The 12,505-nt window shown below is 56.4% G+C and overlaps 1 protein-coding gene across 2 annotated transcripts in view; it reads left to right on the forward strand.

Annotated features, from left to right (window-relative positions):
- LOC144498823 (cleavage and polyadenylation specificity factor subunit 7-like) overlaps window positions 1–12,505 on the forward strand; it is an 82,263-nt gene that overhangs the window by 30,268 nt on the left and 39,490 nt on the right. For both annotated transcript variants that reach the window (XM_078220543.1, XM_078220544.1), the window contains exon 4: window positions 1,118–1,263. In XM_078220543.1, coding sequence (XP_078076669.1) covers window positions 1,118–1,263 — 146 coding nt within the window. The remainder of the gene's footprint in view (window positions 1–1,117; window positions 1,264–12,505) is intronic.

Genomic DNA, 12,505 nt, shown 5'->3' on the forward strand with positions numbered 1-12,505 from the left:
GGACTTGGTTATGATGCCTGCAGAATTGTAAAATTTGGTGAGGATGTAGAGGTTGCCCGGCACGAGGAGTGAAAATGAGTGGTACAGCAAAAGGTGAGAATGAAATATGTATAGAGTACAGCATGTTTTGTTCTTTCTATATATGAGTTTAAGATGCAAACTTTTGTAACCACTTTGTTGACTGGGAACTTGTACTAACTGAAACATTTTGGAAATGGAGAGCGAGCGGAAAAGTGAAGTAGAAGCCCAAGAACAGCTATGATCATATTGAATGGCAGAGCAGGCCTGATGGGCTGTATGGTCTACAATTATTCTGCTACTATTTCTTATGTTATGTTTGTTCATAATCAGATCAGATGTAAAATTAAGTTACCTAGAATCTGTCACATCTTGCTGTAAATAGAAATAAGGATCAGTGGAAGTGAACTGGGCTCTAATTGCCCTTGAGAAGGTGGTGGTGAGTTGTCTTCTTTAATTGTTGCAGGCCATCAGTGTAAGTACATCTACAATGTTGTTAGGAAGATAAAAATATTTGCATGCCATAGCAAGCTTGAATCCTGTCTATGTACACATTCCACCAACACCTCATTGGATGGCAGTCAGAAGCAGGAACATTATCTAATTATTTATTTTCCCTCCTTACCTGAGCACTTAGGTTAGTGATGGTTTTGTAAGAGTTTGGTGGGTAGAGATGGCACATGCTACAATTGAAAGAATCAGACTTGAAGGGTCCTAGATTCACTCCCTGGTTTGTCTTTGATCTGTTTTCTTTGGTGAATTGACTGTGAAGGGAAGAGCATTAGGGAAGGGAAAATCAGCGTGGGTTACAACTCTTGATCACTATCCAGTACCTTCAGCTAGAAAGTGCATAAATGCAGATGTTGTGTCAAAAAAGGATCAAATTTATCTCTCCAAGGTTCACCCACTGTCTGGACTTATACATGAACAAAAGGACATTGGGCCAAGATAACACACAAATGTTGGAACCCATGGAACAATGGCTAGCAAGGGCCTTCAAGAGAAATGGGGAGAAAACTAGAAATTGCTTGCTGTACTGCTATACTGTGATGAATAATAGAGATCTTTATCTTTTTGTTTTCCTCTACTTATTGACCAGGTTTGCTGAAGTATATCTTGGCTCTGAAAGTTCCGTTCTACGCCTCATGGAGCAACTCCCACAAAGAGAACTTCATGGACAGAGACTGGAGGTCATGCCTTGCAACATTCAGAACCTCAACCAGTTTGAAGCGCAATCCAAGAAAAGTAAATCTTTGGAAATTCTACACTACATTAGATCTTCATTAACCTCTTTGCAGACCTGTATGTTTATGAGCCAGAGTAATACCTGTCAAGTGGGATGGTGGAAAACTATTTCATATCCAGTTATGTCAGGAATTACTCTGGTCACATGATAGTAAGCCAGTTACTAACACTGGCTTTATGTGGCACAATATGTTTCCATTTGGTTATTCTAGCAAATACAAAATTAAATGGAAGTATTGTCATTAGGTGAATTGAACTAGTTGAATGGATACTAAATTCAGCTTCACGCCTTTGTCATATTAAGTTTTACTGAGGCAGGAAAACATATTATTCTGACACAGCTATTAACCAATGGGAAAGCAAAAGGCCAAATTTTTTGAGAAAACTTGTTTCCACTAAATAGCAACAGTGGATAACAAAGTGCAAATACTATCTGGTGGGTTAGAGGTACTTCAGTTGTGGGGTAAATTACACAACTGGGCAACAGTTTATGTTCAGAGGGAATATGATTGGGAGTGTTACCTTTTTTATTCTCTTCCTGCCTCCTCCCCCATGGTTTAATATGACAAATGTTTCTATTTTCATATTTGTGAACTGTAAATATGTTTTTAAATGGATCTTATTGGAAATATGATGGAAGGAACAGTGCGTAATATCATATATTTTTTCAAGAGATTTCTTGTTGTGATGTGACCATGTTGCCCATTGCCATCAGTGTTCCCAGAGTCCACAATCTCCTGCATGTTATGTTGCAATAAAACGTTGTACTTGTGCAGTTCACTGCACAATAAGATCTACCTGTGCTGTGCATTTGAGGGGGAAGAGAAACAAAGCACCTCATTATGACAATTGTTGAGACTTCAAACTGATTGGGTGACTTCTTGCATAATGTGCATAATTTCTCTTTAACCCTTCAAGGGTTTAGGGTTATGTTCTTACCCATGGGATAGAAACATCTTTTGTACCACTACAAAACATGCTGACTTTACATTTCTGTGAATCAGCCCACAGACGTCAGAGCTGCATATCAGTCCAATGGCTTTATTTGTCTGCTCCACTTCAATGTCTGCCACATTCCTAATGCTTGCAGGGTTAGCTCTGTCTTTCTTAACGCACTTTAAAAGATAATTCCACTTTGTTAATATAACCCCTTCAAGGGGCAGAATCCAAATTGGATCCCCCTTATTTATAAATCTTGCTCATTTTCATCAAGTTTCTGTAAATTTTTGTAATACTTTTGAATGGCAAATGCTGTTAACATTTTAAAAATTGGTTAGAGTTACTGGATCTAACGGTGTGAGGACACTAAATTAGCATTCAGTTAATTTTATATTGTCAGTGATACTTTGACCAGTGCTCCTCTGAGTTTCCCTTTTGCTCCACTAAGCTGCCACCTTCTATTCTGTATATAACCCCTCACTGCATCTTTATTGTGTCTAATTCAAGGTTGTTGTGTGGTTTTCAGTTCCAACTCGTTCTTTCTTGGTACTTCCAAAACACAGAACTCCTCATTCCCTTCGGCCTTTTGTCGGAAATTTACAGGTTTTTAAAACCCAAACTCAATGGTATTTAACCGCTATTTCCTGATTCCCACTTTCTTCAAACTTTTGTCCAGTAACATAAACCTTTGCCCAGTTTCTCAATGGAACACTTTTTAACAAGTTCAGTTTGCAGCAGCCCCTTGCTTCACCCAGTCACCTTTACAAAGTTACTTCAGATGAAAGTACTGATGATATCTATCATTATGTTAATTCAGCTCCCTCACACTGTCAGGCTCAGTCTCTGTCAGTTTTGGAGTACTGAACAAATATTAGTATTTCCCCCCCCAAGTACCAATAACGTACTTATCTTTTAGACTGTGTTTGTACCCATGTGTGATAACTATTGTATCTTTAAAATAAAACACATTGATCACACCAATCTATAATGAGGCCTGATGATACACGAATGTCATAAAGACACCCTCTTTGATTTTACTTTGCAATTTCCTCTGTGATTCAGGAATTTCTGGTAAGTTGAAAAACCATCTACATACAGCTGGTTAAAAAATTATCAATGAAAATTTCATTTAAAAAAAAATCTACATCGTGTACCACAGTCATTTAAAATCATAAGGGCTCAGGACAAAATTGTCAGCTGACAAAACTAGCAGAAGTTTCTAATTTTTGTTGTTGGGAATGAGATCCTAACATGTCCTGTCATTGTGAGGACGTTTTGCTTGCTTTCATTGTGCCAACCAGCAGAAAGTGACCCGAGTGGAATCCATTTGGATTCGTTTTACTGGGGTTGGATATTCCTTTGGTCCTCCTCCTGAAAATAATCTGGGCTGGGATGTTGCTTATCTGCCTGCTTGTGGTACTGATCTTTTCTTATCTGTCATTGCCTGTGTGTAATTGAAATTGAACAATGGATTTACCCATTAGTCATTTATTTAATGTCCTCACCTTATAACCCCACTCCTTCACACCCTCCCTTCTTTGTTTATCACCTTCTATTTCCCCTAACCCTTCTGGTTTTTGTCCTTCTTCCTTCCTTCCATCTTGCTGCCAGCCCAGCCGGGGTCCGCCATACCCACCTGGCCCAGGTCCCCCCCTTGCTGCCCACCCTGCCTGGGACCCCACATGCTTCCCGCCCCATCCCCTGCCAACTGCCCCACGTGGATCTGGGTTCCTCCTGCCCCATCTGGATTGTGCCCCCCCCACCTGCCCCTCCTCCTGCCCCTTGCCAGGCCCTCCACCCCATGCTGTCCCCCACTCCTAGATATTCCCTGTCTCAAATCCAATGTGCCCAACAAAACCAACCATCCATCCATTCCTAGACTATCTCCCCTCTACTCCAAGCAACGTTGCTCTTCCTGGTTCTTTTACGAAATCCCTTTATCCAAGTCCTACTCCCTCCACCGCATCCCCCATCCTATTTCTTCTCTCCACAACCCACCCCCTCACAACCAACTCACTTATGCCATTTGTCTCCTGCCCCACTGCACTTGCCTGGTCCTTTTCACCGTTCAGGAACCCCTCCCACCGCCACAGTATCCCCTGACCCTGTACCCGCTCCCCACCCCACAGCCTCCTCTCTCCCCCGGCCCACCTTCTACCACCCTCACCCACCTTCTACCACCCTCACCCACCTTCTACCACCCTCACCCACCTTCTACCACCCTCACCCACCTTCTACCACCCTCACCCACCTACCACCCTCACCCACCTTCTACAACCCGTCCACTTACCCATATCTCTATGCCTCCTGCCTCTTCAACTCCTGCTGCCTCCTCCCATAAGACCATAAGACATAGGAGCGGAAGTAAGGCCATTCGGCCCATCGAGTCCACTCCACCATTCAATCATGGTTGATTTCAACTCCATTTACCCGCTCTCTCCCCATAGCCCTTAATTCCTCGAGAAATCAAGAATTTATCAATTTCTGTCTTGAAGACGCTCAACGTCTCGGCCTCCACAGCCCTCTGTGGCAATGAATTCCACAGACCCACCACTCTCTGGCTGAAGAAATTTCTCCTCATCTCTGTTCTAAAGTGACTCCCTTTTATTCTAAGGCTGTGCCCCCGCGTCCTAGTCTCCCCTGTTAATGGAAACAACTTCCCTACGTCCATCCTATCTAAGCCGTTCATTATCTTGTAAGTTTCTATCAGATCTCCCCTCAACCTCCTAAACTCCAATGAATATAATCCCACGATCCTCAGACGTTCATCGTATGTCAGGCCTACCATTCCTGGGATCATCCGTGTGAATTCCGCTTGCCTCCTATCCACCACTTCTCGCACACTCCTTCCTGCCTTCTCCCCCCTCTCCTCCAGCCGACTTCTCTCTCTCCTCCAGCCAGCTTCCCCCTCTCCTCCAGCCAGCTTCCCCCTCTCCTCCAGCCAGCTTGCCCCTCTCCTCCAGCCAGCTTCCCCCTCTTCTCCAGCCAGCTTCCCCCTCTCCTCCAGCCAGCTTCCCCCTCTCCTCCAGCCAGCTTCCCCCTCTCCTCCAGCCAGCTTCCCCCTCTCCTCCAGCCAGCTTCCCCCTCTCCTCCAGCCAGCTTCCCCCTCTCCTCCAGCCAGCTTCCCCCTCTCCTCCAGCCTGCTTCCCCCTCTCCTGCCTGCCTGCTCCCCCTCTCTCCTGCCTGCCTGCTCCCCCTCTCTCCTGCCTGCCTGCTCCCTCCTCTCCTGCCTGCTCCCTCCTCTCCTGCCTGCTCCCCCCCTCTCCTGCCTGCCTGCTCCCCCCCTCTCCTGCCTGCCTGCTCCCCCCTCTCCTGCCTGCTCCCCCCTCTCCTGCCTGCTCCCCCCCTCTCCTGCCTGCCTGCTCCCCCCCTCTCCTGCCTGCCTGCTCCCCCCTCTCCTGCCTGCCTGCTCCCCCCTCTCCTGCCTGCCTGCCCCCCCTCCTGCCTGCCTGCTCCCCCCCTCTCCTGCCTGCCTGCTCCCCCCTTCTCCTGCCTGCCTGCTCCCCCCTCTCCTGCCTGCCTGCTCCCCCCCTCTCCTGCCTGCCTGCTCCCCCCTCTCCTGCCTGCCTGCTCCCCCCCCTCTCTGCCTGCCTGCTCCCTCTTGCCCTTTCCTGCTTCAACCACTTTAGCCTGCTTACCCACTTCCCCTACTTATCTATTTCATCTTTCATATAATTCCCTTCTTCCCCTTTCACCCCACCTTATTCCTTCCTTTCCTACTTCACCCCCTTCTATGTCGTCCTCTCCTACTTCACCTTTCCTTCTTCCCTCTACATCCCCCCACCTCCTCCTCCTCCTCCCCACCCCCATTATAAAGGATGTATTAGCAGAACATTTAGAAATACATAATATAATCAAGCAAAGTCAGTTTGTGAAGGGGAAATCATGTCTGACAGATAAAGAGAAACCAGTAAATCTAATATACTTAGATTTCCAAAAAGCATTTGATAAGGTACCACACAAAAGGTTATTTAATAAGATAAGAGCCCATGTGTTGGGGGTAGTATGTTATGGATAGAGGATTGGCTAATTAATAGAAGACATAGAGTTGGGATAAGGGGCTTTTGCAGGATGTCAACCTGTAACTAGTAGAGTGCCATAGCGGTCAGTGCTGGGGCCACTGTTATTTACAACATATATTAATGACTTGGATGAAGGAAGTGAATGTACTATTGGAAAATGCGGATAACACAAAGATAGGTGGGAAGGCAAGTGGTGTGGATGACAGAGTCTACAGAGGGATATAGACAGATTAAATATAATGTAGGAAAATGTGAGGTTATGCAGTTTGGGAGGAAGAATAAAGGAAATTAACATTATTTAAATGCAGAAAGAGTGCAGAAAGCTGGCAGAGGGATTTGAGGGTACTCGTGCAGACATCACAAAAAGCTAGCATGCAAGTTCAGCAGGTAATAGAGAAGGCAAATGGAATGTTGGCCTTTATTTCAAAGGGAATGGAATGTAAAAATAGAGAATTCTTGCTAAAACTACACATGGCACACCTTGTGTAGACCACACCTGGAATACTGTGAACAGTTTTGGTCCCCTTATCCAAGGAAAGATATACTGGCAGTCCGGAGAAGGTTCACTGGGTTGATCCTGAGAGATTTTCTTGTGAGGAGAGATTGAGCAGCTTGACTTCCACTTGTAGAAGTTTTAAAAAATGAGAGGCGACCTGATTGAGATTTCAAGGATTCTCAGGGGGCTTGACAGGGTAGATGCTGAGAGGTTGTTTCCCTTTGTGGGAGAGTCAGGACCAGAGAGCATAATCTCAGAGTAAAGGATCACCCATTTAAGATGGACATGAGGAGGAATTTCTTCATTCTTCACCGCAGAGGCTGGGTCAGTAAGTATGTCCAAGGTGGAGATAGACCGAGTATTAATCAGTAAGGGAATCAGGGATCATGGGGTTAAGTTGGGAAAGTGGACATGAGGATTTTCCTACCAGATCATTCAAGATCTCATTGAATGGCGGAGTACTTTTGTTCCCATGTCTTATGGTCTTGCCTCACTACTCTCCCTCCCCGCTGACTTCTACTCCCTCCCCTCCTGTCTTCCACTCTCTCCCGACTGCTCCCCTCCTGGCTGTCCTCCGCCCATCCTTACCACCCTCTCCCTACTGTCCCCCTCCCTCACTGTGCCCTCTATCCCTCCCTACTGTCCCTCTACTTTCTCGACCATCCCCTCCTCACCTTATTACTCTTCCCCACTCCCTCCCTTCCCCACTCCCTCCCTTCCCCACTCCCTCCCTCCCTCCCTCCGTTCCCCCCACTGTCCTTTTGACCTTTGCCCTGCTGATGTAAACTTTTCCTCTTCCAGATTTTCCACCTACTGGTATTCCCCGCTTTCCGGCTTCTCCCCTTTTCTGTCTTCTCCCCCCCACCCCTTCTCCCCCGGCCCTGCCCCCTCCCTTGGCCCCGCCCCCTCCCTCGGCCTCGGCCCTGCCCCTCCCTCGGCCCCACCCCCTCCCTCGGCCACTCCCCCGTCCCCGCCCCTCCCCTCCCCCAGCCCCTCCCTGGCCCCTCCCGGCCCCTCCCCTTCCCCGGCCACTCCCCTTCCCCGGCCCCTCCCCTTCCCCAGCCCCGACACTCCCCCGGCCCCGACCCTCCCCCGGCCCCGACCCTCCCCCGGCCCCGACCCGGCCCCGACCCTCCCCCGGTCCGGCCCCTCCCTTCCACCGGCCCCACCCTTCCCCCGGCCCCGCCCACTCCCCCGGCCCCGCCCACTCCCCCGGCCCCGCCCCCTCCCTCGGCCCGGCCCCTTCCCTCGGCCCGGCCCCTCCCTCGGCCCCTCTCCTCCCCCTGGCCCCTCTCCTCCTCCTGGCCCCTCTCCTCCCCCTGGCCCCTTTCCTCCCCCTGGCCCCTTTCCTCCCCCTGGCCCCTTTCCTCCCCCTGGCCCCTCCCCTCCCCCTGGCCCCTCCCCTCCCCCTGGCCCCTCCCCTCCCCCTGGCCCCTCCCCTCCCCCTGGCCCCTCCCCTCCCCCTGGCCCCTCCCCTCCCCCTGGCCCCTCCCGTCCCCCGGCCCCTCCCTTCCCCCGGCCCCTCCCTTCCCCCGGCCCCTCCCTTCCCCCGGCCCCTCCCTTCCCCCGGCCCCTCCCCTCCCCCGGCCCCACCCCTCCCCCTGACCTCTCCCCTCCCCCTGGCCACTCCCTCCGGCCCCTCCCCTACCCCCGGCCCCTCCCCTACCCCCGGCCCCTCCCCTACCCCCGGCCCCTCCCCTCAGCCCCTCCCCCTGGCCGCTCCCCTCCCCCGGCCCCTCCCCTCTCCCCGGCCTCTCCCCGGCCCCTCCCCTCCCCCCGGCCCCTCCCCTCCCCCCGGCCCCTCCCCTCCCCCTGGCCCTGCCCCTGGCCCCTCTCCTCCCCCGGCCCCTCCCCTCCCCCCGCCCCTCCCCTCCCCCCGGCCCCTCCCCTCCCCCCAGCCCCTCCCCACCCCCCGGCCCCTCCCCTCCCCCCGGCCCCTCCCCTCCCCCCGGCCCCACCCCTCCCCCCGGCCCCTCCCCTCCCCCGGCCCCTCCCCTCACCCGGCCCCTCCCCTCCCCCTGGCCCTTCCCCTCCCTCGGCCCCTCCCCTCGGCCCCTCCCCTCAGCCCCTCCCCTCCCCCCAGCCCCTCCCCTCCCCTCCCCCCAGCCCCTCCCCTCCCCTCCCCCCGGCCCCTCCCCTCCCCCGGCCCCTCCCCTCCCCCCGGCCACTCCCCTCCCCCGGCCTCTCCCCTCCCCCCGGCCCCTCCCCTCCCCCCGGCCCCGACCCTCCCCCGGCCCCGACACACCCCGGCCCCGACCCTCCCCCGGCCCCGACCCTCCCCCGGCCCCGACCCTCCCCCGGCCCCGACCCTCCCCCGGCCCCGACCCTCCCCCGGCCCCGACCCTCCCCCGGCCCCGACCCTCCCCCGGCCCCGACCCTCCCCCGGCCCCGACCCTCCCCCGGCCCCGACCCGCCCCTGGGCCCTCTACCCATCGGCCCTCTACCCCTTTCCCCTCGGGGCCCTCGACCCCTTTCCCCTCGGGGCCCTCGACCCCTTTCCCCTCGGGGCCCTCGACCCCTTTCCCCTCGGGGCCCTCGACCCCTTTCCCCTCGGGGCCCTCGACCCCTTTCCCCTCGGGGCCCTCGACCCCTTTCCCCTCGGGGCCCTCGACCCCATTCCCCTCGGGGCCCTCGACCCCTTTCCCCTCGGGGCCCTCGACCCCTTTCCCCTCAGGTCCCTCGACCCCTTTCCCCTCGGGGCCCTCGACCCCTTTCCCCTCGGGGCCCTCGACCCCTTTCCCTCGGGGCCCTCGACCCCTTCCCCTCGGGGCCCTCGACCCCTTTCCCCTCGGGGCCCTCGACCCCTTTCCCCTCGGGGCCCTCGACCCCTTCCCCTCGGGGCCCTCGACCCCTTTCCCCTCGGGGCCCTCGACCCCTTTCCCCTCGGGGCCCTCGACCCCTTTCCCCTCGGGCCCTCGACCCCTTTCCCCTCGGGGCCCTCGACCCCCTTTCCCCTCGGGGCCCTCGACCCCTTTCCCCTCGGGGCCCTCGACCCCTTTCCCCTCGGGGCCCTCGACCCCTTTCCCCTCGGGGCCCTCGACCCCTTCCCCTCGGGGCCCTCGACCCCTTCCCCTCGGGGCCCTCGACCCCTTTCCCCTCGGGGCCCTCGACCCCTTTCCCCTCGGGTCCCTCGACCCCTTTCCCCTCGGGTCCCTCGACCCCTTTCCCCTCGGGGCCCTCGACCCCTTTCCCCTCGGGGCCCTCGACCCCTTTCCCCTCGGGGCCCTCGACCCCTTTCCCCTCGGGGCCCTCGACCCCTTTCCCCTCGGGGCCCTCGACCCCTTTCCCCTCGGGGCCCTCGACCCCTTTCCCCTCGGGGCCCTCGACCCCTTTCCCCTCGGGGCCCTCGACCCCTTTCCCCTCGGGTCCCTCGACCCCTTTCCCCTCGGGGCCCTCGACCCCTTTCCCCTCGGGGCCCTCGACCCCTTTCCCCTCGGGGCCCTCGACCCCTTTCCCCTCGGGGCCCTCGACCCCTTTCCCCTCGGGGCCCTCGACCCCTTTCCCCTCGGGGCCCTCGACCCCTTTCCCCTCGGGGCCCTCGACCCCTTTCCCCTCGGGGCCCTCGACCCCTTTCCCCTCGGGGCCCTCGACCCCTTTCCCCTCGGGGCCCTCGACCCCTTTCCCCTCGGGGCCCTCGACCCCTTTCCCCTCGGGGCCCTCGACCCCTTTCCCCTCGGGGCCCTCGACCCCTTTCCCCTCGGGGCCCTCGACCCCTTTCCCCTCGGGGCCCTCGACCCCTTTCCCCTCGGGGCCCTCGACCCCTTTCCCCTCGGGGCCCTCGACCCCTTTCCCCTCGGGGCCCTCGACCCCTTTCCCCTCGGGGCCCTCGACCCCTTTCCCCTCGGGGCCCTCGACCCCTTTCCCCTCGGGGCCCTCGACCCCTTTCCCCTCGGGGCCCTCGACCCCTTTCCCCTCGGGGCCCTCGACCCCTTTCCCCTCGGGGCCCTCGACCCCTTTCCCCTCGGGGCCTCGACCCCTTTCCCCTCGGGGCCCTCGACCCCTTTCCCCTCGGGGCCCTCGACCCCTTTCCCCTCGGGGCCCTCGACCCCTTTCCCCTCGGGGCCCTCGACCCCTTTCCCCTCGAGGCCCTCGACCCCTTTCCCCTCGGGGCACTCGACCCCTTTCCCCTCGGGGCCCTCGACCCCTTTCCCCTCGGGGCCCTCGACCCCTTTCCCCTCGGGGCCCTCGACCCCTTTCCCCTCGGGGCCCTCGACCCCTTTCCCCTCGGGGCCCTCGACCCCTTTCCCCTCGGGGCCCTCGACCCCTTTCCCCTCGGGGCCCTCGACCCCTTTCCCCTCGGGGCCCTCGACCCCTTTCCCCTCGGGGCCCTCGACCCCTTTCCCCTCGGGGCCCTCGACCCCTTTCCCCTCGGGGCCCTCGACCCCTTTCCCCTCGGGGCCCTCGACCCCTTTCCCCTCGGGGCCCTCGACCCCTTTCCCCTCGGGGCCCTCGACCCCTTTCCCCTCGGGGCCCTCGACCCCTTTCCCCTCGGGGCCCTCGACCCCTTTCCCCTCGGGGCCCTCGACCCCTTTCCCCTCGGGGCCCTCGACCCCTTTCCCCTCGGGGCCCTCGACCCCTTTCCCCTCGGGGCCCTCGACCCCTTTCCCCTCGGGGCACTCGACCCCTTTCCCCTCGGGGCCCTCGACCCCTTTCCCCTCGGGGCGCCCCTCCCCTTTCCCCTCGGGGCGCGCCTCCCCTTTCCCCTCGGGGCGCCCCTCCCCATTCCCCTCGGGGCGCCCCTCCCCTTTCCCCTCGGGGCGCCCCTCCCCTTTCCCCTCGGGGCGCCCCTCCCCTTTCCCCTCGGGGCGCCCCTCCCCTTTCCCCTCGGGGCGCCCCTCCCCTTTCCCCTCGGGGCGCCCCTCCCCTTTCCCCTCGGGGCGCCCCTCCCCTTTCCCCTCGGGGCGCCCCTCTCCGGCTCCCCTCGGGGCGCCCCTCCTCGGCGCCCCTCCCCGGCTCCCCTCGGCGCCCCTCCCCGGCTCCCCTCGGCGCCCCTCCCCGGCTCCCCTCAGCGCCCCTCCCCTTTCTTGCACTGTTCCTCTTATATGAGCTTCCCCTCTCTGAAGTTACCAATTTTTTGGGGATACATTCCTGTGGACACCTACAGACTGGTTCATTCTTTGCGTGAGTCTTTAGGGTTAATGCTCCGAGCACAGGGCACTTGCCCCTTGAACAGGGCACTATAATTGTCTGCATCCTAATTGCAGCCCATGAGATCAGATGACTCAGGCAGAGTTTGATGAATTCTGGTCTTTATTCCTTAGGTGAATTGCACAGCTGTTATCATAACACTATCTGGTTTGAAATCATGAACCAACCAGACCCAATTTCATTACAGTAGCATGTTGTCGAAAAATATGTGATGACAGTAAAATGAAGGAGTGGGAGAGGAGGAAGGAAATATTTGCATACTTGTAGTAAATGGAAGAACAGAGTTTCTGTGACTCAAAAATGTTCTGAACTACATAAACACAGAATCCATACAATTAAAAGGGGCTTTTAAAAAACCTATCATCCTGATGGTTGGTTATTGCTTGAAAAATTGATTTTTGTCGGTTTAAGTGTTTATGTTCTGCTGCTGCCCTAAACTGAAGGAACTCGCTCACAATGACAGAAGGTTCCATGGACATCAGTAGCCTTCTGATATCTCATCCAAGTGACTGTCCTACAATATAACAAGCCTAAACCTGAGATTTTCAAAACTTGTTTTTTTTATTATTTCATGGAATGTGGACATCATTTGTAAAGCAAGCATTTGTTGTCCATCCCTAATTGTCCGTGACACAGT

The sequence above is a fragment of the Mustelus asterias genome, chromosome 9 (genome assembly GCF_964213995.1).
Source record: "Mustelus asterias chromosome 9, sMusAst1.hap1.1, whole genome shotgun sequence".
NCBI lineage: Eukaryota > Metazoa > Chordata > Chondrichthyes > Carcharhiniformes > Triakidae > Mustelus > Mustelus asterias.